This window comes from Panthera onca, chromosome A1 (assembly GCF_046562875.1).
Source record: "Panthera onca isolate mPanOnc1 chromosome A1, mPanOnc1 haplotype 2, whole genome shotgun sequence".
NCBI lineage: Eukaryota > Metazoa > Chordata > Mammalia > Carnivora > Felidae > Panthera > Panthera onca.
Genome location: NC_138339.1, coordinates 76,232,972 through 76,260,603, shown reverse-complemented (window position 1 = coordinate 76,260,603; position 27,632 = coordinate 76,232,972). Strand labels below are relative to the sequence as shown.

Below are 27,632 nucleotides of genomic sequence, written 5' to 3'. Positions count from 1 at the left end.
GTGCTTAAGAATATCATGGAATAAACAAAAATTTGTTAGTACTCTTCCAAAATGTAAAAAGGCAGCTTCCACTATCTCTCATGACTTCTAAACTTATATTTCCACTCCACATCATTCTTATAAGACATCAGCTCTAGATTTAAATTCCTGTTTTGCACAAAAGCTGCTCCTTCCCCAGTGCTCCCCCATGACAAGTGGAGCTGTCATCCACCATCATGCAGTGTTCAAGTCCAAAATGTGAAAAGAGGCACCTGTGATCCCATCCTTTTCCTCATGGACCAGAGCCAATAACCAAATACTGTGATTTTTAAAAATACATTTTTTGGTTCTTTCTCTGATTTAAAATATATATATATTTAATTTCTAATTCCACCAGCCTATTCCAAGTCTATATCTTTCTCCTGAAAACAAACCAAAAAAAAAAAAAAAAAATGAAATGACTTCCTAATTTATCTCCCAACAACCATCCTTATACTTTCAGCCCACTCTCCACCTAAGAGCCAAAGTGATTTTTCGTACTGTGAAACTTTGATTACTTCACTGTCTCCCGTAGGATCCTTTAACAGCTTCCCCTTGTTCTTATGATAAAACCTAGAATTGCAAAAAAACATTTACAAGAGTCAGCCTTATCACATCAGTCTTACTGGATGCCACTTCACACCTCACTTTTGCCTTCATTACCCTCCTGTTCACGACATTCTACAACACAACAATCTTACAAAGCTACTTCTCCCACTCAGAATCTTCACATTTGTCCTTCCCACTGTGTGAATACTCATCCCCTATCCCTCAGGGCTCAGCTTAAATATCAGTTCTTCAGGAACACCCTCTCTGAATCCTCACGCAGAGTTAGACCAGCCTATAATTTTCTCATCGAATTTTACTGCATTTTCTTTGCAGTGTGTTTTAAAATTATAATTGAATACTTATTAGTCAAGACACATTTTTTTGGTGGAGGGCGCCTGGGTGGCTCAGTCAGTTAAGCTGCCGACTTCGGCTCAGGTCATGATCTTGCGGTTTGCGGGTTCAAGCCCCAAGTCGGGCTCTGTTGGAAAGGAAAGAATTGAAGAACTAGTTTTTCTTAATGAGCCCCTGATAGAGAGATACAGACAAGTTAGGATACTTTTCTGTTTAGACTTTACTTCACACAGCGTCAGATTTCAACAAATTTCTCCAGAAGAAAAACAGTTTTGTCATTCTTAGTCCCATGTAATCACCAATAACTCTGCCAGTTTGCTTGCCCCAGGGGTGACCCTCTACCTGGACCTAGTCCAGACTGTCAGGATCTAGCCTTCATCAAGAATTGGCCAAGAGGGGCGCCTGGGTGGCGCAGTCGGTTAAGCGTCCGACTTCAGCCAGGTCACGATCTCGCGGTCTGTGAGTTCGAGCCCCGCGTCAGGCTCTGGGCTGATGGCTCGGAGCCTGGAGCCTGTTTCCGATTCTGTGTCTCCCTCTCTCTCTGCCCCTCCCCCGTTCATGCTCTGTCTCTCTCTGTCCCAAAAATAAATTAAAAAAAAAAAAAAAAAAAAGTTGAAGAAAAAAGAAGAAAGTCCTCATCTTCCTCTAGAAAAAAAAAAAAAAAAAAAAGAATTGGCCAAGAATCTCAGGGACAGCTTTAGATCTCCAATTCACCTCTAAAAACTTCTGCTCTCTCTGGAATTTTAATCCCTCTAGTCCTCTGCCTTTAAATATATTATTTTTATCATGTAACCCATCTTTTCTTGTTGCCCTCTGTAGGCCCATTGGCTTACTACAAACCCCATCCTACCCCCTTTCTTGACTCTTAATCACTCATTTGACAACGATTTCACAATTTATGTCTTTGACTTTGAATCTTATTGTATTTTTAAAATTAAACTTTATTTGTTGAATTTGTAGTATAATTACATGCTTTGGAAAGCAAAACAATATAAAGAGAATATGCTGAAGAAACCTGCTTGCTTCCACCCTTGCTGTCATCTACCTCTATTTCTACCCCCTCCTTTTGTTTTGGTTACCTTTAGGTTACGATTTTAATTACATTCTTTTTTATACCTAGTGTTCTTTTATGCAAATACAAATAAGTGTAAATGCATATCTCTATATTTATTTCTTCATTCACAGGAAGTAGCATACTATATTCACTGTTCTTTTTTCGTGTAACAATATATTAAGATCCTTTCCTACATGAATATAGAGCTCCACCCTATTAATTTTTTTAGTTGCATTATATTTCATGTGCAAAAATGCAATCATTTATTCAACCAGTCTGTTGCTCCTTCACACTTAGATTTTTCCCACTGTTTTGTTTCATATATATATATACACATACACACACATACACATACACCCATGTATATTATATATCATATCATATATATATATATATATATATATGAAATAGAAACATATACATATGTGATATAGATAAACTTACAGATGTAAATGTATCTGTTTACAGGATGTTCACAATAAGGATTTCAAGAAGTATAAGTGCTGGCATAAAGGATAAGCACATCTGCAAATTTTTTAGGTATTAAAGATCCCCTTTCACAGGAGATGTACTATTTTGTGCTCTTTCAAGCAATATTATGAAGGTACTTGTTTCTACATGGCCACATAAACAGATTCTATAATCAAAGTTTTATTCCTGTCACCTAGATAAATAAGAAATACTATCACATTAAAATTTTAATTTCTATGTCACTTATTATGGGTATGGCTGAACATTCCTTCACGTTTGCATTTTTGCTTTCTCTTTGATGCTTTTCCACTTTTCTACAGAGTTGTTAATCATAAGAGAGCTTTACTTATTAGAGGGATTAATCTTTTTATATGATAAGAGTTGCTTATACTTATTGCTGCTTGAATTTTGACTTTGGTTATTATTTTTAATTTTATGGAGTACCTTTTTTCAGTCTTTCCCATTTTTAGATTTTGAGTCATAGTTGGAAATGCCTTGTTCGTTTCTTTTCTTTTCTTTTCTTTTTTAACGTTTATTTATTATTGAGAGACAGAGAGACACAGAGCGTGAGCAGGGGAGGGGTAGAGAGAGGCGGAGACACAGAATCCGAAGTAGGCTCCAGGCTCTGAGCTGTCAGCACAGAGCCCGACACGGGGCTCGAACTCACAAACTGCAAGATCATGACCTGAGCAGAAGTCGGTCACTTAACCAACTGAGCCACCCAGGCACCCCAATACCTTGCTCTTTTAAAGATAATAGTGAAATAAGTCCATTTTTTTTCTTTTTTTTTTAAAAAAGAGATAAGCTCTAAATTTTTTTTATGTTTATTCATTTTTGAAAGACAGAGACAGAGCACAAGCAGGGGTGAGGCAGAAAGAGAGGGGGACACAGAATCTGAAGCAGGCTCCAGGCTCTGAGCTGTCAGTGCACAGCCCAACGTGGGGCTTGAACTCACAAACCTTGAGATCATGACCTGAGCTGAAGTCAGACGCTCAACCAAATGAGCCACCCAGGCACGCAAAGTCAATTTTTTTTTCTAGCACTTGTATTGCTTAGCACTTTTTTTTTTTTTAATCTTTGTTCCATTTTAGTTTTCTCTGGTGTGTTTATACTCTGGATATTTTTTTTTCCCCCTGAAGACAATCTCATTATACTCAAACAAATCTCTTTTTCTTTCCCCCTTCTTTCTTTTTTACTTTCTTTCTTTCTCTTTCTTTCTTTTCTTTTTTTATTATTTTTTTAATGCTTATTTATTTATGAGAGAGAGAGACACAGAGTGCAAGCAGGAGAGGGGCAAAGAGTGAAACACAGAATCCAAAGCAGACTCCAGGCTCTGAGCTGTCAGCACAGAGCCCGACGCGGGGCTCAAACCCACCAACTGTGAGATCATGACCTGAGCTGAAGTCGGACACTTAACTGACTGAGCCACCCAGGCACCCCTCTTTCTTTTTTTTTTTTTTTTTTTGCAAGAAAGAGAAAGAGAGAGAGAGCATAAGCTGGGAGTTGGGGGAGACACAGAGAGAGAGAGAGAATCTTAAGCCCGTTCCACACCCGGCGCAGAGCCCAACATGGGCATGTGGGGCTCAGTACCATGACCCTGGGACCATGATGTGAGCCAAACTCAAGAGTCAGATGCTAAACCAACTAAGCCACCCAGGTGCCCCACTCAAACCACTTTCTAAAAGATGAATCTTTGATTCACTTCTTTAAGATCTCACTTTCATTTTACATTAAATCCCCATATAATTTGAGATCTATTTCTAGACTTACTGTCATTCTATTCATAAATCAATACTATATTGTTTTCATAATTAAAATTTTATGGTACATTTTAGCTTATGAGACTAAAGCTCCATTATTGTGCTCCTTTGTTTAAGAATCCCAAGCTATTCTTGCTTGTTATTTTTCCCTAAGAGATCTAAAATCAGATTTTAAAGTCCAATAATTCTATTCTATTAATTATTACATTAAAATTATCAGTTAACTCAAAAAGAACTAATATATTGGTGATGTTAGGTCTTCTATCCGTATATTGAATACATCTTCCCCAACTGTTAAGTCAGTCTATTTTTGTAATATTCATATGTGTGTGTATGTACATGTGTTTCATTTTTTTTTTACTTTTTATTTTGAAATTATTTATTTCTGAAGCTGACAGGTAGTTATAAAAGTAGTACAAAGTACCATGTGTTCCTTTATCCAGCATCCCCCAGTGATAAAAGCTTATGTAACTATTATATAATATTAAAACCAGGAAAACGACATGCACTTATTTATGTTAATCAGACTAAAGACCTTAGTCTGTTTTCATTTTCCAGTTAATGTAGGTTAAAAAATTAATTTTAACTGAATTTGTGTGTGTGTGTGTGTGTGTGTGTGTGTGTCTGTGTATGTGCATGAGTGCATGTAGCTCTAAGTGTGTGTTTTTTTTTATATACTGGAGCTTACTGAATTTTTATCTAAATATATTGGCTATTATTTCTAATACAATATAAAAAGAACTGGTAATATTGTTCTTGGAAGTTTTATTGTAACTGGAAGACAAACACTAGCATTCAACTCTCACCAAGAATGAAGGATCCTATGTTTAACATATGTTTCTTTCACTCAGGATTTCTTAATAGACTATACCTTAGGATAAAAGCAATCTGGATATTGATAAGGACTTTTAGAGACTTAAACCCAACCTCAAACCAACTAAATTCCTGTTTGGATTACAGGGAACTGTTCCAATTCTGTGTGTTTAAATAAAGCTATTGTTAAAAAAAAAAATGGGAGTTATTAATGTCTCTAGCCTCTATTGTTCTTAGTACACAAAATTCCATACATTATTAAAAATAATTACAGAATTATAAAAGACAGGGCCAAGAGAAAAAAATACAATATAATAGTTTTACAGAATATTCAGATACTAGATACCTAACAGAGATTTTAAATTTGGGGAATTAATATACCCAAGAATATAAACGATAAGACAGAGAATTTTTTCAGAGAATTAGAATCTTGAAAGGAAATGAAATTCTATAACTGAAAAATACACTGATTAGAATTAAGAATTCAATAGGTGACTTTCATAGCTCATTAAACACAGATGAAGATATAATTAGTAAACTAGAGTGTAGGTAACTGGAAAAGCAGGTAGAGATAGGATTAATACATCGGAAATTAGAAAAGTGAAAAAACTTAGTCTGAAGCACAAAACATAAAAACAAATAAAAATAGAATGCAAAAGATAGTAAGAGACACATGGACACAGTAAAAGGTTTATATGTATAATTAATATTCCAAAGGTGAATAGAGAAAGAATGGAGCAAAAGGAATATTTGAAGAAACAATATGTAAGAATTCTCCTAAATCAATGAAAGTGGGTATGGTAGATAATCACCCAAAATGGTGGTCATCAATTCCTTTTTTTTTTTTGTTTTTGTTTTTTCTGTATACATGCTAGTTGTACGTGACATCAAAAAGCGGAACCTAATGATCTTCTTCCTGAAACATAATGATTTTGTTAGCAAAAAGAATGCAGAAAAGTAACATTCTTGGACTTCTAGCCTAGGTCAAATAAAGCCTTGTTGCTTATGCCTTACAGCTTATGCTTGGGTCCCTTGGAACACTAAAGCTGGGGACACCCCCTTTTGGAACTATAATACTTTGTTAGCAGAAGTACAAGTCACATAAGTAAGCTACTTGTGGTCAATCAGCCCCAGTTAGGCTCCCACCAAAAGTTAGCCTGAATTGTCAGCTGTCTTGGAAATCCAGTCCAGTCATGCTATCAGATGAGTAAGTGTCATGTGGCATCTGACCACAAGCTCATGAGAAACCCCAATCAAGAACTACCTTATTGAGTCCAGTCAACTCACAGTCATGAAGATAATGTGGTGCTGGTAAGTAATAAATTGGGGATGGTTTCTTGCTGCTATGGGTTGAATTGTGTCCCTCCAAAATTTATATGCTGAAATCCTAACCTCAAGTACCTCAGAATGCCATCATATTGGAGACAGGGTTGTAGAGAGGTAATCAAACTAAAATGAGATCAGTTGGGTGGGCCTAATCCCATATGAGAGTGTCTTTATTAGAAGAGAAAATATGGACACTGACATGTGCACCGACATGAAATATGGACTGTAACAATGTAAAGACTGGACTAAAAATGGCCATCTACAAGCCAAGGAGATCTGGAACAGATCCTTCTCTCACAGCCCTCAGGAGAGCTGCCCACACACTGATTGCAGATTTCTAGCCTCCAGAGCTGTGAGAAAATAAACAGCTACTGTTTAAGTTACCCATTCTGTGATACCTTTCTATGGCCGCCTAGCAAATAAATACACTTACCATCATAATAGATAAGTGGAAAAGACAATAAGCCTGTCTTTCAAAGCCGTAAGAAAATTTTAAATCTCCATGCAGCATAAACATAAACAAAATCATACTAAGGAATATCATATTAAAATTGCTGACAACCAAGGACAAGGAAAAAATGTTAAGAGCATCTAGAGAAAAGGCATATTACATTCAAAGGAATAGTAATAAAATGTTCTCATAGAAGTCAGAAAGAAAGTTAAATATTTCTCTTTAAAGTACTAAAATTACCACCAACTTGAAATTCCATAGTCAAAATATAATTTTACAATAAAGGTGATTTAAAGACTTTCTAAAGAAGTTTATTTATTTTGAGACAGAGAGAGAGAAAGCATGCATGCGAGTGGAGGAGGGGCAGAAACAGAGGGAGAGAGAGAATCCCAAGGAGGCTCTGCGCTGTCAGCACACAGCCAGAACTGAGGCTCGATCTTACAAACCCCGAGATCATGACCTGAGTGGAAATGAAGAGTCTGATGCTTAACTGACTGAGTCAGCCAGGAACCCCGAGACATTTTTAAACAAATAAAAAAATGAACAAAATTCATTTCCACCAGACCCACAGTAAAAGAATTTTTTCTGGAAGAAATAAATGATCTCTGAAGAAAGCACAAAAATGTAGGAAAAAATAAAGATTCTGGTTAATATGATATTAAACATACATACAGTTTCACTCTTAGGTTATAAAATTTATGTAGCATCAAAATACATGACAACAATAATAAAAGGTTGGAAGAGAGTTAATGGAGTTAAAATATTCTTAGATCCTTGAATTATCCAGAAAGTGGGAAAAGCACTAATTTAATTTGACTCTAATGAACTATATATACTTTAATAATGTCTTGACTACCACAAGAAGAATAAAATAATGCAAAATTAGCAAAATAATAAAAGGAAAATAATGAAAACTAAAATAACTTAATTCAAAAGAAGTAAAAGAACGAGTAGAAAATATTTTGAAACATACACTAAAATGAGAGAAAAATCCAAATGTACCAGCAGTTATTTTTAATTTAATACTCTATATACTCTAGTTTGAAAACTAAGTGGTTAGACTGGATTTTTTTAAGTCAACTGTATACTACTTACTAGATATACCTTAAATATATATGGTCAGAGAAAGATCAAAAGTAATAGAATGGAACAGTATATATTATGCTAATAAGAATATAGTTGATAAAGCAATATTAATGTCATAAAAAGTAATTTTAAGACAAAAAGTTATTAGAGATAAAAAGGAATATTTCAAGGGATAAAGGGGTCAATAAAGCAAGAAGTTGTAGCAATTCTAAGTTTGTTTTCAACTAATAAAAGCCTCAAAATGTATATAGCAAAAATGACAGAAATAATGGACAAATGCACCATAATAGTAAGTCCAAAGAAATTTCAAGGAAAAAAACATAAAAATATGTTCTCTGAACACAGTGGATTCGAACTAAAAATAATAGAATATTAATTATATTCATGTCTATGTAAATATATGTAACAAAATATAACAAGAAAATTTCCAAATATTTAGAAATTAAACTATACACTTCTAATTTTTATTTATTTTTGAGAGGGAGACAGAGCATGATTGGGGGAAGGGTAGAGACAGAGACGGAGACACGGAATCTGAAATAGGCTCCAGGTTCTGAGCTGTCAGCACAGAGCCTGACGCAGGGCTCGAACTCATGGGCTGTGACATCATGACCTGAGGTGTAGTCAGATGCTTAACCAACTGAGCCACCCAGGCGCCCCTAAACTATACACCTCTAAATAACATGTGGTTAAAATTGTAAAAAATACACTGAGAGGCATATTTGAATTGAAAGGATGAGAAAAATACATGTTAAGACTTTTGGAATGCAGCTATATTCATATTTGGATAGAAAAGGAACATATACAAATATACAGAAGATATATGTGAATAAAATAAAAACATAATAAACATAAAAGTAAAATGATAGGAATTATAAAGATAAATGCAAAAAGGTTTCTTTCTCCCTCTCTCTCTCTTCCTCTCTCTCTCTCTCTCTCTCTCTCTCACACACACACACACACACATACACACACACACAAGCATTCCATTTAAAATCTCATGAAGAAATTCCCATCCCCAGTGACAACACAAGTGATTTCTTCCAAATATTTAATTAAATATATATATTATTAATTAAATATATAAATGTATGTATATATGTATATATACATATATATATATGTACATATATATACGTATATATACGTATATATATGTACATATATATATATACGTATATATATATCTACACCCTCATAAAATAGTCCAGATACAAAGAAAAAAGGAAATATCTCCCAACTCATTTCATGAGACCAGAACATTAAGGCCAAAACCTAACGAGCACATTAATAAAAAGGGAAAAATTATAAGGCAACCTTAGTCATGAATACAGATGCAAAAACACTAAACAAAATATTAGCAAATTTAACACTGGGGACGTCTGGGTGGCTGGGTTGGTTAAGTGACTGACTCTTGATTTCGGCTCAGGTCATAATCTCAGGTTTGGTGAAATTGAATGCTGACAGCACTGAGCCTGCTTGGGATTCTCTCTCTCCCTCTCTCTGCCCCTCCCCCATGAGTGCACTCTCTCTCGCTCAAATAAATGAATACATGAATAAATGAATGAATGCATGAATGCATGAATGAATGAATGAATGAATAAGTGTAATTTGGTATAAGGATACGTAAATAAACCAGTGGAACAGAACAGAGTACAGAAATAGATCCACATATATAGTCTGTTGGTACACTGCTGCAGGGAAAAGATAGCCTTTAAAAAAAAATGTTTATTTTTGAGAGAGAGCGGGAGAGCATGAGTGGGAGAGAGGCAGAGCAAGAAGGGGACAGAGGATCTGAAACCTGTGATGACAGCAGAGAGCCTGATGCAGGGCTTGAATGAACCATGAGATCATGACTGAGCCACCCAGGTGCCCCAGGAAAGGACAGCCTTTAAGTAAAAAATTATTTCCAGATGAATTACTGATTTTATAATTTTTATTAAAATAACATAGGAAATGTCCTCATAATTTGGTTAGGGAAATATTTCCTAAACAGGACATTAAAATCAAAAATTTGTGGGGCGCCTGGATGACTCTGTTGGTTAAGCATGGATGTTGGCTCAGGTCATGATATCATGGTTCATAGGTTCAAGCCCCATATCAGGCTCTGCGCTGACAGTGTGGACTGACAGTGCCTGCCTGGGATTCTCTCTCTTCTCTTCTCTGCCCCTGCCCCCCCTTTTTCTCAAAATAAATAATAAATAAACTTTTAAAAAATAAAAATAAATAAATTAAATAAAAAAATTTTTCACTCAAAAGATGACATCATTGTTGAGAAGGCAAGGCACTGAGTTGGAAAAGATATTTGTTATGAATATATATGACAAGTGACCCCCAACTTGGGGTATAGATACTGTATAGGAAGAAACCCTGTAAATCAGTAATGATTTAACTCAATTTAAAAATAGACAAACAAATCAAACTGACATTTAACAAAATTACATATTCATATGGCTAATAAGTAAAGGAAAATATATTCAATAATATCAGTCCTCTGAATAAGGAAATTAAAATCACAATATTAACACACACACCCATCAAAATTGCTCAACTTGAAAACAATCATAGACTGCTAGAAGAATGGATTTGTGCAAATACTTTTAAAATTTGTTAAAAAGCCCAATATATGTAAACACTATGACTTAGCATTTCTATTGTTTATATATGAACTCAATAGAAATCTGTTCATATGTTTCCCAAAAGACAAATAGAAAAATGGTCATAGAAACAGCAATCATAGGGGTGCCTGGGTGGCTCAGTTGGTTAGGCGACCAACTTCCGCTCAGGTCATGATCTAACAGTTTATGAGTTCGAGCCCCGTGTCGGGCTCTGAGTCTGTGCTGACAGCTCAGAGCCTGGAGGCTACTTCGGATTGTGTGTCTCCCCTCTCTCTACCCCTCCCTGCTCACGCTCTGTGTCTCTCTGTCTCACAATAATCAATAAATGTTAAAAAAAAAAAAAAAAAGAAAGAAAAGAAAAAGAAAAGAAATAGCAATCATAACAGCCCTGAACTGGAAACATTAACTAAAGAACAAATGGACAAATTTTAGTATACTCATACAATGGACTACTATAAAACTATGCTATACAATATGGTAACCATTAGCCTTATGTGCCTACTTAAATTTAAGTCAATTAAAACCAAATAAAATTTAAAATTCAGTGCCTCATTCATACTTAACTGCATTTCAAATGCTCAATACGCACATGTGGCTAGAAACTACTATTTTGGACAACACATATACAAAACATTTCATTATTTTAGAAAATATGATTGGACAGCACTGCTATAGGGCAATGAAAATGAATTTATTTTATATGCAACAATGACTCTTACTAACATATTGTTGAGTAACACAATACAGACACAAATGACTACATGCTATCATCTCCTATATGCATAAAGTTCCAACAGAACAAACTAACCTATTCAGGATAGAAGTCAGGATAGTGGTAACCTTAAGTGATGAAGGGGTTGGTGCCAAGAAAGGAGTTAGTGGAAGGACTTTTGGAATACTTATAATTATTGATTTCTTGAACTGGACTGTGGTTACATTGGTGGTGGTTACTTTGTAAAATTTCCATCAGACTGTATACCTGTGATCTGTGCACTCTTTTGAATATATTATGCTTCATTATAATGTCTATTAAGATGATTTCCCTTGACTCCCCATTTATTATCTATTAGGTATCCAAGATGCTTGTCCTTCTTTTGACCCATTTTCTTTCTCCAATTTTTGTTAGTGGTATAATTTCTACTTTATCAAAGCATAATATATTGCATTCTATTTTGTTACCTTTATGCTCGGATTAGTATATGTCTTAGTTCTAGCATAAATTAATTACATTTAAAAAATATATTAGCTAAATATAAGTAGTTAAGTCTGTTTGTTTTAACTTATCCAACGCTCACCAACGGACCTATTATCAAAGTTTTCCTAATCATGTATCTTGGCTAATTATAACTTGTCTTGCTTTCAGTTCTTAAGAAGTATCTCTTAACAACATTTCCCAGTTCTGCCATATCAAAGCTGTTTATAATTGTAGGGCAGTTTGTTGATGACAAAATAATTAGTTCACATTTTCTTTCCTCAGTGATCTTTTAAGTGTTTCTAGTTTTCTAGAGCTGAATGCTGCTGGGGACAAATGTGGTGCCAAACTTGTTTGCTTTCCTCTTTTTTTTTTTTTTTTTTTTTTTTTTTATGACAGAAGGACTATTTCTTCACCTTTAAATATAACAGTTTTAATACACTGTATCTCAATGTTTATTGGTTTGGGTAAATTTCCCTAGTTTTACTTGATGTGTCATTCCAAAATGTAAACACAAATCTTTTTTATTTCAGTCTTTATTCATTATTATTATTGCTTATTATTCCAGCATTTACTAAATATCGTATTTCAGTGAAGTTTAACTAAAAATTTAAATATTTATTGTTGGATTGTTTTGGTTTTCTTCTTTAGAAACTTCAATTATCCCTATGTCAGATCTTCCTTTCCTCTTATTTTTGTCCCTTTTATCTAATGCTTTTCTCTTATTTTTATTCTATATTCTTCATCCCCCCTCATTTCTATGCTCCACATTGGTTTCTATGCTGTCTTTTCTTCCCTGTTTGCTTCTAATTTAGTTTTCATTTCTAAGTTTTTTCCTTTTAATTTTGTTCCTGAGTTCTGTCAGCTTGCATTCCATAGCTTCCTTCTTCTAGCTATTTTTCTCATTTTGTGGCCATAATTGTTAATTTTTTTAGCCTAAATTTACATATAACTACATTTATATTTTTATCTGATTCATGAACAATTTTCTACTGAGTTTCATTGTGTGCAGTAATGCTTAATAAGTTTCGTTTCTTTTACTATAGTTATTTTGTACGTAGGCAGAACTTTTTTCTTTTCCATTTATTCATATTTTAATGAGGTGAGTTGTCTTAAATTAGAGGCAGGTTGTGAGAATGGAACTTAAGCCAGGGTTTCCAAGCTTCAAAACTGAAGTTATCTCCTCTGTGACATAGGGGAGGACTTAAGAATGATTCCTATGTATCGTTCCACCTCTTCTACCTCTCCAAATATGGCCTGCTTCAAAAGAACTTCTACAATCAATGTACTTCTGAGATCTCTTCACTTTTCTTGCTTTCTAAGGTGATGTATTCATTTATAGAAGTAATATTTTGCTGGCACTTTTTTGAGATCTGCTATGTCTAGACCACCTGGGCATTTTCCAAGCCTTTTCTCTCATTATTTCCAGAGAGCGTCTACCTTAATTTATCTACCTAGGTTGTGCTCCCAAAACTTCCATTCTAAGGTGGGGCCTTCTCCTTCTGAGCAGAAATAAATGCCAGAGATCAGATCTGTCAATATTGAGATCCTCCCCACATTTCACATCCTTTTGAATCTACAAGTTGGCTTCTAGTTCTGCTTCAATTTTGGCAATACTCACACGCAATTTCAACTTTGTGATTTTTTTTTTTTTACCAATTTCATTATTTACAGAAACTATAGTGTGTGCACACATGTGCACACATACATGTGTGTTTTATTTTCCCTATAGCTCTATATAATTACTTACTAGAATAAGTGATAAGACTGAGAACTAAATTTTTGGACTATTACTATCATCTGTCTCATCTCAGTGCTGGAAATTTTTACCTGGATGTTTCACATGATCTTTACATAAGGCATGTTTAACATTGTACAGATTATATTCAGTCTAAGCATTCTCTGCTTGAATTTCTCATCTCAGTTAATGGATTGTCATTCATTTAGTTCCCTAGACTGGAAATCTGCACATAATTAATTTTTTAAATATTTTATATGAGGAACATCAAAGTAATAATCTTGCGCTTTTATCCAAACTAAATATTTCTCAAAGATATTCTATCACTTCTAACTTTAAATACCACTACTAAATTTGAAAACTGTATCCCAACTACTTTCCTTTTTCTTGTTTCCCCCCTCAGCTTTGTCTTTTATACCATCTTCAAAGTATTCTATCTAAAATACATAGTTGATTACTTTTACTTATGAGGTTTATTTTTTTCAATGGCCTCCAGCTGCAAAATGGATAACATCATTCATGTTAATATGGCAAAGAAAGCCTTCCATGATCTCACCTTTATGGAGCCCAAATCTCCCTGTCCCTTTACCATCATGCTACTTCTGTCATAACAAATTCCTTGTCAAGATACTTCACACATTTTTGCCTCTACTTTCACGGCTCAGTTTTCCTGTTAAGAACTTTTCCGTAATTGGCAGGCATTATGACAAATCACTTATTCATAGCTCAGTTAAAGTACTGTATCTTCTATAAGCATTTCCAAATCATCATAGACAAAAATTACCATTTCATCCACCTTTTCCTGGGTCAGTCTAAGTTTTAATCAAGACACCTCTAAATATCCACTGTACATCTTCTTTTTTAAAATTTTTTTTTCAACGTTTTTTACTTATTTTTGGGACAGAGAGAGACAAAGCATGAACGGGGGAGGGGCAGAGAGAGAGGGAGACACAGAATCGGAAACAGGCTCCAAGCCATCAGCCCAGAGCCTGACGCGGGGCTCAAACTCACGGACCGCAAGATCGTGACCTGGCTGAAGTCGGACGCTTTACCGACTGCGCCACCCAGGCGCCCCTCCACTGTACATCTTCTTTTCGGTTCCCTCCCTACAATACTCTAAGAAACTTGAAGGCAAGGTATATATCTTATTGGTCCCTGTAATTTTACTCCAGACACAGATGAATGGTTATAAAAGCTGCTTCACTGGATTTATAAGTCCAACTTTTGACTCTCACCTAAATTGCAAGTTAATTAAAAGCAGAAACCACATGTCCCCAAGTTCTCAGATTTTTTTTTTTGCATATATTTATTCATGTTTTCTAGCCTGCTTTCCTAGGGAACAACAGATCGCTCCTCATGACCTAGAGTTTATGTTAGCCTTTTGAAAAAAATTGAAAATAGTGACCAATTATTTTGCTACATGATAAAAAGAAATATTACATGTATTTCACATATTCAGAAAAAATACATTTCAAATGTTGCTTTAATTTAGGATAAATTTGTGTACTGAAATTCTACAATTTTTTAAGTTATTACGCTCCTTTGCTAATGACACTGATGTTTTCTCATAGTCAAATTGGCTAATATAGAAGCAAACACTCAATAAATACCTTAACTAATGAATCAACATTATAATCACATTTGTGTTAAAATTAAGATTTATCCTCTATTCATGAAATTTCCAGGTGTCTTAAATTAAGTAAAAAATTTAGTTTTATATTAAACTTAAGCTAAATGTGATATCTATATGCTTTAAGTTAAAAAAATTAGATAAAAGACAAAATTAATATACACATGAATTTTGACAACGTAACAATTTTCCTATATATGAATTTACCATATTGTAAGTTAAATTTAATTAATTAAAACTAAATGTGATAGCCACAAACTTTAAGCAAATAATTAGTTAAAACAGAAATAAATATATAAATTTTGACAATATAATCAATTTCCCCTCTCACAGTTGCCACTTTGAAACAAAAAAGTGACTCATTTATAACAATATTCTAAAATATTCTTAAAATTGTGTTTCTCATAAATTAAATGAACAATGATTTTGAATTATATACATACCGAAGGATGGTCAGGGTGTTTGGTACACCAGAAAAAACAGAAAATAAAATCGTAGAAAAGATAAAAGCAATGAACAAAGGTAATTTATAGCACTTTGCATCACATGTCCCAGGTCTAGCGTCAATAAAATCACCTTGGTCATCTGCAGTTGTTAACCCTTCTTGAATGCAAGAACAATTGTAGTATGCCTATGAAAATTAAAACAAGAAACCATCTTCTAGAAATATAGTCATAATGCAACAACTTCTATCATTATAAAATAAAATCAATAACTGCAGGTACAGTAGCTAGTTTTATTAGTCAATATTCTTACATTAAATCTGCCATTCATTATTTAGAAATGAAATATTAATGATACATTCTAGGTATTTTATGTAACAAAAATGTGTGTGTGTGTTTAACTAGAGTTATTTAGGATAAATTCTATTAATCTAAAAAAATTCAGCAAAAATATTCACATTCACAGAAAAGTAATGAGACAAATGTGGCTGGAGCAGAATAAGCATGAAAGAAACTAAGAAAATAAAATCAAAGTAGCAGGGGGAAAAGCACATTATACAGAAACCGGTAAAAAACTGCAAGAATAATTTAAGAACTTTGGTTTTTATTCTTAGTAATGTAAAAACAGTGGAGGGATATATGTATAAATGATATATTTTAAAAAGATCACTCTGACAGCTATACCAGACTATGAAGGGAAAGATGAAAGCAGAGAAAACAGTTAAAAAGCTATTGAAATGAGATGCGAGACAATGGTAACAGAGAAAATGATGAAGCTAGTCAGATCCAGTATTTATTCTGAAAGTAGATTTGAAAGGATTTGCTTAAGGGTCTTAGGGAAAGAATGGTGACCAGAAGGAGAGTCATATAGAGAGGGAAGAGAGAAATTAAGACTTTCAGTCAAGGGATGCAGTCAGTCCATGGTTCAGAAAGTGAACCAAGAAAGTAAGCACAATGCTTTCACTTTTTCCCCCATTTTTCTGCTTTTCTACTTGGACTTTTTATTATCTTAATCCACTCAGAAGGCAAGGAAGGTCTTGTCTTATAGTTCAGCCTTCTTGAATAATGAGGAAAGTAGAGAAGAGTGACAAGTGGACCTGGAGGTCAGACAAAAGATGTCCAGCACAATAAGTGGTTGCAGACAGTAGAAGCTAGGCTGACCAAGGGAAAACTGAAAACATGAAGAAGGTTAAGTGAACAAATGGTAGAATCACAAGATATTAGGCTCCGGAAGGGTTGAAAGACTCTGGAATATAAGGTAACATTTAAGAATAAACATTTTTAAAGTGTGTACAATATTTTTTATATTAATATTCAATAAAAAACTGAAGATATATTATTAAATCATACACTAGTGAAAACCTGACTACAAAAAACTGAAGTTGGCCAGGTATGCTAATATCTTATGGTAAAGTAATCTGTGTATAACAGGAAAAGGCATTATTATTATGTAAGTGCATAAATAGTAAAGGATCTTACTGCCTACTAAATGAGGTGGTATAATGCCCATGGGTCAGGATATATATACCTCTCTGTTGTCTTCTCCCCTTCAGAAAGACCAGCCAGAAACATGAGAAAAAAGTTTTTAAATCCCACATCCCTACTTTGGTGCAACTTAAAAGGGAGAGACTTAAGTTATAGTGAATTATTTAGCTAAAAGCAGATTTATGCAACTTAGGACAAAAGAAAATTAACGTGGAGTCAAGCAAGTAGCACAGTAGCCAACTCTGTCTGGTTGGTAGAAGGTCTAGGGAAATAAGGAATTCTGATTGTTATGGACCAAATATGAGCAAACAGGGAAATTTTAAAATGAGTCCTGATACATGTAAACAGCAAAAGACAAACAAGAATACATATATTCAGTTGTTAGTCATTTGTATTGCTACCATGTAAGTATTCTCTTTTACCTTTCTAGAAAGTATGATATGTTTAAAAAGGTCTTGTATGTATGCTAATCATCGATTAAATGACTGATTTTCATGTCTGAGTCAATGTGGAACAGATATAGAAACAGCAAGAAGGTGTAGTGTAGACATTTTTAATTCTTCAGGAGAAGAAAAAACCAAGTGAAAGGTGACCAGAAAGATAGCATTGGTCAACCCAAAGCTGTAAGAAAGACTATGGGTCAAGATTTTGGTGTGAATGGGTATTGCTGATAGATGGGACAGAACTACAATAAATGATATAAGTAGAAGACAAAATATTCTCTTAAACCATTGCTTTCAACTTTACTACTGCAAGAGGCAATGACAGTCACCTACTTCTTTAAAACTATAAAATTGGGATGATGTAATACATGGAGACATTTTTTTATTCAAGTGTAATTAACATACAGTGCTATTAGTTTCAGGTGTACAATATGATTCAACAATTCTATACATTACTTATCACAATAAGTATACTCCATCTCCTTCACCTATTTCACCTGTCCCCCACCAATTCCCTTTTAATAACCACCAGTTTGTCATCTATAGTTAAGAGTTTATTTTTTTGTCCTTTTTCTTGCCTGCTTTGTTTCTTAAATTCTACATATGAATGAAATCATATGGCATTTGTCTTTCTCTGACTGATGTTTCACTTAGCATTATACCCTCTAGATCCCTCCATATTGTTGTAAATAGCAAGATTTCATTCTTTTTTATGGCTAATATTACATTGTATATGGGTGTGTGTGTGTGTGTGTGTGTGTATAGATATCTCACTCCATTTTGTGTATATACATCTATACACACACACACACACACACACACACACCCCACATCTTTTTAATCCATTTACCTATGGATGGATATTTGTGTTGCTTCCATATCTTAGCGACTGTAAATAATGCTGCAATAAACACAGTGGTACATATACTTTTTCCAATTAGTGTTTTCATTTTCTTTGCGTAAATACCCAGTAGTAAAATTACTGGATCATATGGTAATTCTATGTTTAATTTTTTGAGATATCTTCATTCCGTTTTCCACAATCGCTGCACCAATTTACATTCCCACCAAAAGTATATGAAGGATCCTTTTATTCCACATACTTGCCAATATTTGTTATTTTTTGTGTTTCTTGTTTTAGTCATTCTGACAGGTATGAGGTGATATACCTCATATTGTGGTGGTGATTTGCAACTCCCTGGTCATGAGTGATGCTGGTTGAGATATATTGTCGTTTTTGATTTGCAACTCCCTGATCATGAGTGATGCTGATTATCTTTTCATGTCATTTATACGTCTTTAAAAAAAATGTCTATTCATATTCTTCTCTGCCCAAATTTAATCAGACTGGTGTTTTTTTGTGTGTTTTTTTGTTTGTTTTTTAGTGTTGTGTAAGTTCTTGATATATTTTGGGTATTGACCCCTTATCAAATATATCATTTGAAAATATCTTTTCCCATTCAGTAGGTTGTCTTTTGTTTTGTTAATGGTTTCCTTTGCTAAGCAAAAGCTTTTTAGTTTGGTGTAGTCCCAATAATTTAATTTTGCTTTTTCTTCCCTTGCCAGAGGAAATATATTTACAAAAATGGTTAATTTTTTGATGTCAAATAAATTATTGCATATGTTTTCTTCTAGGAATTTTATGGTATCAGGTCTCACATTTGTGTCTTTAATCTATTTTAGTTTACTTTTGTATATGGTGTTAGAAGTGGTCCAGTTTCATTCTTTTGCATGTAGTTATCCAGTTTTCCCAGCACCATTTATTGATGAGACTATCTTTTTCCCATTGCATATTATTGCCTCCATTGTCATAGATTAATTGACCATACAGATGTGGGTATATTTCTGGACTCCACTCTCTTCCATTGATCTATTTGTCTATTTTTGTGCACGTGGCATACTGTTTTGATGACTATAGCTTTGTAGTATAACTTGAAATCTGAGATTGTGATATTTCCTGTTTTGTTCTTTTTCAAAATTGCTTTGGCTATTTGAGGTCTTTTGTAATTCCATACAAATATCAGGATTATTTGTTCCAGTTCTATGGACAGTGCTATTGGCATTTTGGTAAGGATTGCACTAAATCTGCAGATTTCTTTGGATAGTATGGACATTTAAAAAATACTGGTATCCCAAAACATGAGCATAAAATATTTTTCCATTTGTTTGTGTTGTCTTCAATTTTTGTCATCAATTTTTTATAGTTTTCAGACAACAGGTCTTTCACCTTTTTCATTAAGTTTATTAGTAGGTATTTTGTTCTTTTTAGTGCAGTTGTAAATGGATTATTTTCTTAATTTCCCTTTCTGCTACTTCATTATTAGTGTATAGAAATGCAACAGATTTCTGCATATTAACTTTGTCTCCTGTAATCTTACTGAATTCATTTATTAGTTCTAGTAGTTTTTTGGTGGTCTTTAGGGTTTTCTATATGTAATGTCATGTCTTCTGCGCATAGTGAAAAATTTACCTCTTCCTTACCAATTTGAATGCCTTTTATTTCTTTTTATTTTCTGATAACTGTGGCAAGGACTTCCAGTACTATGTTGAATAAAAGTGGTGAGAGTGGACATCTTGTCTTGTTCCTTAGGCAAAAATATCTTAGTTTTTCACCACTGAATATGTTAGCTGTGGGTTTTTCATGTATAGCCTTTATTATGTTGAGGTATGTTCCTTCTAAACCTATATTGTTGAGGGTTTTTCCCATGAATGGATGTTGTACTTTGTCAAATGCTTTTATGCATCTATTGAGATGATCATATGGTGTTTATATGTTCTCTTATTGACGTGACGTGTCACACTGATTGAATTGTGAATACTGAACCACCTTTGCATCCCAGCAATAAATCCCACTTGATCATGGTGAATGAAATTTTTTTATTGTTTTTTCAATTTGCCAATATTTTGTTCAGGATTTCTGCATCTATGTTCATCAGAAATATTGGCCTATAGTTCTCTTTTTTTGTAGTATTTTTATCTGGTTTTGGTATCAGAGAAATACTGGCCTCATAGAATGAATTTGGAAGTTTACCTTCCTTTTCTGTTTTGGAAAAGTTTGAGAATAGGTATTCACTAATCTTTAAATGTTTGGTACAATTTACCTATGGAGTTATCTGATCCTGGACTCTTGTTTGTTGGAAGTTTTTTTTTCCTTAGTTTTTATTTAAATTCCAGTCAGTTAATATAACAGTGTAATATTAGTTTCAGGTGTAGAATTTAGTTATTCAGCACTTACATGTAACACCCAGTGCTCATCACATGTGCTTTTCTTAATTCCCATTACCCACCCAAACTATACCCTCACCCACCTCCCCTCTGGTAACCATAGTTTGTTCTCTATAAAATTACTGATTCAATTGTATTGTTGGTAATTGGTTTATTCAAATTTTCTATGTCTTCCTGATTCAGTTTTCAGAGGTTATATGTTTCTAGGAATTTGTCCATTTCTTCTAAGATATCCAATTTGTTGGCATATATATTTTTATAATTATTCTCTTATAATCCTTTGTGGTGTGTAATATTTTACAATTTCTATGGTGTCAGTTGTTATTTCTTTTTTTCATTTCTGATTTCATTTGAGTCCTCTCTCTCTCTTTCTCTTATTTGATGACTCTGGATAAAGGTTTATCAGTTTTGTTGATCTTTTCAAAAAACCAGCTCCTGGATTCATTGATCTGTTCTATAGTTTTTTAGTCTCTATTTTATTTATTTCTAATATTTATTATTTTCTTTCATCTACTGGCTTTGGGTTTTGTTCTTCTTTTTCTAGCTCCCTTAGGTGTAAAGTTAGGTTGTTTGAGATTTTTCTTGCTTCTTGATGTAGTCCTGTATTGCTATGATTTTCCCTCTTAGAACAGTTTTTGCTGCATCTCAAAGTTTTTGGGCCACTGTGTTTTCATTGTCATTGTCATTGTCATTGTCTCCATATAATTTTTAATTTCCTCTTTGATTTCTTAGTTAACTCATTCATTGTTCAGTAGCATGATTTTTTTGTGATTGATTTCCAATTTCATACCCTTGTGGTCAGAAAAGATATATGATATGATTTCAGTCTTTTTGAACTTGTTGAGACTTGTTTTGTGGCCTAACATGTGATCTATTCTGGGGAGAGTTCCATGTGCACATGAAAAGAATGTGTATTCTGCTGTGTTAGGATGGAATGTTTTGAATATATCTGTTAGGTCCATCTGTTCCAAAGTATCATTCAAAGCCACTGTTTCCTTTGTTGATTTTCTGTCTGATGTATCCATTGATGTAAGTGGGTGTTAAAGTTCCCTACTGTTAATGTGTTAGTATTGATTTCTTCTTTTATGTCTGTTAATAGTTGCTTTACATTTTGGGTTCTCCCATGTTGGATACATAAGTATTTACAACTGTTTTATGTTCTTGTTGGATTGTTCTCTTTATTTTTTTAATGTTTATTTATTTTTGAGAGAGACAGAGATAAGAGTGTGAGTGGGGGATGGGCAGAGAGAGAGAGGGACACACAGAAGCGAAGCAGGCTCCAGGCTACCAGCTGTCAGCTGTCAGCACAGAGCCCAATGCAGGGCTCAGACTCACAGACCACAAGATCATGACCTGAGCTGAAGTCGGATGCTCACCTGACTGAGCCACCCAGGTGCCCCTCTCTTTATATTATATAGTGTTATTCTTTGTACCTTGCTACAGTCTTTGTTTTAAAGTCTATTTTGTCTAATGTAAGTCTTGCTATTCTAGCAAGAGTCCATTTGCATGATAAATGTTTACCCATCACTTCACTTTCAATCTGCATGTGTCTTTAAGTTTGAAGGGAGTCTCTTGTAGGGTGTATATACATGGGTCTTGCTTTTTTTTATGTATACCTTCCAGCTACCCTATGTCTTTTGTTTGGCATTTAGTCTAGTTATAGGGAAAGTAATTATTGATAGGTATGAACTTACTGCCATTTTTTAACTTTTTTAAATGGTTGTTTTGGTAGTTCTCTGTTCCTTTCTTTTCCTGCTCACATTCTTTTGTGGCTTGATGGCTTTCTTTAGTGACATCCTTGAATTATTTTCTCTTTATTTTTTGCAAATCTATTTTATGCCTTTGATTCGAGTTTACCATTAGTTTCATATATAACATCTTATGCATATAGCCATCAATATTAAGTTGATAGTTGCTTAAGTTTGAACCCATTCTAAAAGCATTAAATTTCCACTCTGTCCACATTTTATGTTTAAAATAGCATATTTTACAACCTTATATTCTGTGAATTCCCTGACTGATTTTTATAGATAAAACTAATTTTACTGCTTTTGTGTTTTAATCTCCATCCTGGTTTTATAAGTGATTACTACTTTTTTTATGTTTGTATTTACCTGTGAATTTTTTTCCTTTCATAATTTTCTTACTTTTTGAGGCATGTTTTAATGTAGAAGTATCTTTCCCACTGCCAATTCCCTTAAGCCCTTTGTATTATGGCCACATAAAGTAAATATTCTTTTCCTGTTTTTTTTTAAACATTTATGGGGGGAAAATGCTTTTTTAGAGAGCTAGGAGTAAAATGTAAACACCATCTACAAGTTGAACATCTTATTGAGAGGAAGATGCATAATAAAAAATATTTACCTTGTGATCTTGTATTATTTTAGATTGTATACAGCCTGCAAAGCAAGGAGAAAAATATCCAATATGATCTCTTCCACATATAGCAGAATATAGTGAAGATGAGCATCTACAATGAGAATTGCAAGGAGCTGTCAGGTTTCCCAACTGTCCTGTTCTGTAAAAAAAGAGATTGAAGTATTATACTTATTAATGTGTATATTAGGATATGAGATACATAAAAATATGCTTATTGAAATAAATTCCTTTTGACGGGTTTATTGGGGTATAACTCAATATGTACAATGAACTATACATAAAGTGAACAATTTGAAATTTTTTGATATATGTATACACTTGTGAAATCATCACTATCACCACCACAATCATGTTAACAAACATAATCATTACCCCCAAAATTTCACTGTGACCCTTTGTAATACCTCTGGCCTCTGGCATCCGCAGATCTATGTTCTGTCATTATTCATTAATTTAAATTTCATGAAATTGAATCATATAATATACACACTTTCTTTGTCTGGGTTCTTTATATGGTCTTTGTATGGTGATATGTCTCCATATCTCTTGGGTAAATACTAAAGAGTAGGATGTTTGGATCATATGGTAGGTGCTCATGTAACTTTTTGAGAAACTGTCACTTTTCCAATTTGATTGTGCTATTTTATATTCCCACCAGCAGTGTATAAGAGTTTCAGTTGCTTTCTACATTCCTCACCAACACTTGATATAATCAATCTTTTTAATTTTAGACAGTCTAAGAATATAGCAGCTTCATATTGTGGTTTTTAATATTCCCTTCCCTGATGGCTAATGATGTGAGCCATCCTTCCATGTGCTTATTTCCCATCTGTATATATTTGGTTAAACGTCTGCTCAAATCTTTTGCCCATTTTTATTGATTAGTTTTCTTATTGAGCATTGAAATTTCTTTATATATTCTGGAAACATGTCCTTCACCAGATACATGATTTTTAAACATCTTCTCACAATCTGTGGTTTGTTCTTTTATTCATTTAACAGGTCTTTCAAAGGGCAGAAATATTTTATTTTGACATAGAACAATTTATCAATATATTTCTTCATGGATCATGTATTTAGTGTCATATCTAAGAAAACTTTGCTGAATCCAAACTTATAAAAAATTTTTCCTATATTCTTAGAATTCTGTATCTTGTATTCACACTTACAATCCATTTTAACTATTTTATGTGGTACAAGATATGCATCAAAGTTCATTTTTTTTACATATAGATATCTAATTGTTCTATCATCATTTGTTAAAATGCTTATATGTTCTTCACTAAATTTCACATACATCCTATCAAAACTCAATTATCCATTTATACGTGGGCTTATTTCGGGACTCTCTACTCTATCACACTGATATATTCATCTATGTTTATACCAACACAATTTATTACATTAGCTAGTAACTGTTGAAATAAAATAGTGTTGGTACTCTACTTCTACTCTTCATCAGTATTGTTTTTGGTTTTTCTAGGTCCTGTGTATATTGCATGAATTTAAGTTATTTGTAGAATATCTAAAAAAGAAACCCTGTGGGGACTTTGGTTGTGATTACATTGAAAACTACATCAATTTGGAAGGATTAACTTAATATATTGAGTCTTCCAAAACATGAACACTGGATCTCTTTTTAAAAATTTAGGTATTTATGTTAGCTAGGAATATTTTGTAGTAATTATGAATAGGGCTTTCACTTCTTATATTTATCCTTAAGTATTTCTTCTTCTTGATACTATTGCTAATGGCATTTTTGTGTAATATCAATTTCCAGCTGTTTGTAGGTAGTATATAAAAACACCATTGATTCTTGTATGATGATATATTCTTCTACAACATTTTTTTTTCTTAATACTACTGTCAGTAGTGTTTTTGACATTAATTTCCACTTATTTGTAGGTGGTATGTAGAAATACTGTAATCTCTTACATTTTGATCTTGTATCCTACAAATTACTAAACTTATTTTTTTAGTTATAGTTCAGTTATCATTTTTTATAGTTTTATAGTTTTTTGTTATATTTTTAGTTATATAGTTTCTATATAGACAATTGTTTCTTTATAGACAATAAAATAAACCATTTTATTTCTACTTTTCTTATCAGGATGCCTTTTATTTCTTTTTCTTACAGTATTGTAATGGCTAGAACATCCATTATAATGTTAATGTAATAGTACTGAAAGCAGATATCGTTGTTATGCTCCTGGTCATTCAATGTTTCATCATTGTCCTTGAATGTTTCAACACGTCATTCATGTTTTCATCATTTTATAGCAGCTCAGGCTTCTATAGCAAAATATCATAGACTGGGTGGCTTAAACAATAAACACTTATTTCCCACAGTTCTGGAAGCTAAGTCCAAGATCAAGGTGCAGGTAGCTTTGATGTTTGGTGTGGGCTTCTTCCCAGATTGTAGATCATCACATTCTCAGTGTATCCTCACACAGAAAATTGAGGAAAGTCTTTGGTCTATTCCCCTTCTTAAAAGAACACTAATCCCATTATGGGGGTGGGGGGGTCCTACCCTCATGACATCACCTAAACCTAATTATTTCCTTAAGGCTCCACCTCCTAACACTATCACATTGGCTTCAACATATGAATTTGGGGGGGAGGGACACATTCATTCCATAATAATCACTAAGTATAGTATTAGCTGTATGTTTTCATAGTTACCTCCAATTTCTAGTTTCCTAGTTTATTAGGAATAGATGTGGCACTTTATCATGGGCCTTTTTGACATCTATTGTGATTATAGTTTTTCTGATTTTATTAATATGGTGGATTATATCGATCGATTTTCAAATATAAAAGTAATCTTGCATTCCTCTGAAAAATCTTACTTGAACATAATTTATTTTCCTTTTAATATACTCTTAGTTAGGTTCAACTTGCTAGAATTTTGTTAAAAGTTATTGCATCTATGTTCATGACAGAAATAAGCCTATATACTTTTCTTTTCTTACAAAGTTTTTGTCTAGTTTTGACATCAAGATAATGCAAGTTTTATAGAATAAGTTGGGGAGCATACACTCCTTTTCAATTTTCTGGAAGAATTTATGTAAAATCAGATATTGTTAAATGTTTGGTTTAATTCTCCAATAAAACCATTTGGGCCTGGAATTTTCTTTGTCAGAAGGTGCTTAAGTACAAATTTGATTTATTTACTAGATACATACATTTATTTTTTCTTAAATAAATGTGTCTTTTGAAGGATTTGCCCATTTCATGGAAGTTGTCAGATTTATGGGCATAAAGTTGTTTATAATATTACCCTACTATCCTTTTAATATTGGTAGAATCTATAAAAATATCACATCAGCTCTCTGACTCTTGATATTGGTAGTTTTCTCTAACAGTTTAGCAATTTTATCCATCTTCTCAAAATTTCATCTGATTACATTTCCTCCATTGTTTTTTATCATTTCTACCTCACTAATTTCTGTTCAAATCTCAATTGTTTCCATTATTTTACTTACTTTGGGATCAATCTGCTTTGATGTTTCTAGTTTTTTAAGGTAGAAACAAATGTCATTGGCTTGAGACTTTTTTTCTTTTCTAACACTGGCTGTACATTTTTCCCTAAGTACTGTTTTAGTGGCATTTTATAAATTTTGTTACATGTGTATTCATTTTCATTCACATCAAAACACTTTACAATTTCCCTTCTGAAAAAATTATTTTAACACGAGTTGTTTAGAACTTTGTTATTCAGTTTCAAAATATTTGGGACTTTCCAGAAATCTTTTTTTATTAATTTGTTTCTAATTTAATTTCATCATGGTTTGAAAATTTAATTTCATTATATGATTTAATCTTTTAAATTTACTGAGACTTGCTTTACAGAATATGGTTTACTTAGGGTTTCGAGTTTAAAAAGAATGTATATTCTTCTTTGACAGGTGAAGTGTTCTACAAATGTCAATCAGGTCAAACTGGTTGTTAGTGTTGTTCAAATCTTATGCATCATCACTGAGGTTTTTTTGCCTACTTCTATTATTAAGAGAAGAGTACTGAAATATCTGATTATATTTGTGGATTTCTACATGTCTACTTACAGTGTCTAAGTTTTTGCTTCACATATATTAAAGCTCTTTCATTAGGTTCATAAAAATCAAGAACTGTTTGAATTCTTGATGAACTGATCATTCTATCATTACATAATGACCTTATTTATTCCTGCTAGTATTATTTGCTCTCAAATCTACTTGGTCTGATATCATACTCCAGCTTTCTTTAGATTACTGTTAATATGATACACCTTTCCCCATCCCTTTACTTATAATCTACTTGTGTCTATATTTGAAGCACATTTCTTTTATGCAACATATACATTGGGTCTTGCTTTAAAAAATCAAATTTAAAATTTTCTGCCTTTTAATTGAGATATTGCAACATTTACATTTAATGTGATTACTACTGTAGTTAGGTTTGAATCTATCCTTTATATTTGTTTTCTTTTTATCTCTTCTTTGTTCTCTTTTTTGCCTAATTTGAGATTAAACAAATGTTTTTGTAAAATTCTATTTTAATTCATGTGTCAGCTTGACTTATTAGCTGTGACTTTGTTATTTTAGTGGTGCTTCAGAGGTGA

General features: G+C 33.2%; 1 protein-coding gene across 6 annotated transcripts in view; it reads right to left on the bottom strand.

Annotated features, from left to right (window-relative positions):
* The window catches only part of SLCO6A1 (solute carrier organic anion transporter family member 6A1), a 100,498-nt gene that overhangs the window by 7,255 nt on the left and 65,611 nt on the right, over positions 1-27,632 (bottom strand). For 2 of the 6 annotated variants that reach the window (XM_060635286.3, XM_060635289.3), the window contains exons 9-10: positions 23,018-23,171; positions 15,501-15,688 (exon numbers count right to left, since the gene is read on the bottom strand). In XM_060635286.3, the coding sequence (XP_060491269.3) occupies positions 15,501-15,688; positions 23,018-23,171 (342 nt within the window). Of the gene's footprint in view, positions 1-519; positions 592-5,761; positions 5,933-15,500; positions 15,689-23,017; positions 23,172-27,632 lie in introns of those variants that run through there. The other 4 variants (XM_060635285.3, XM_060635287.3, XM_060635288.3 and 1 more) reach the window with 4 other exon arrangements.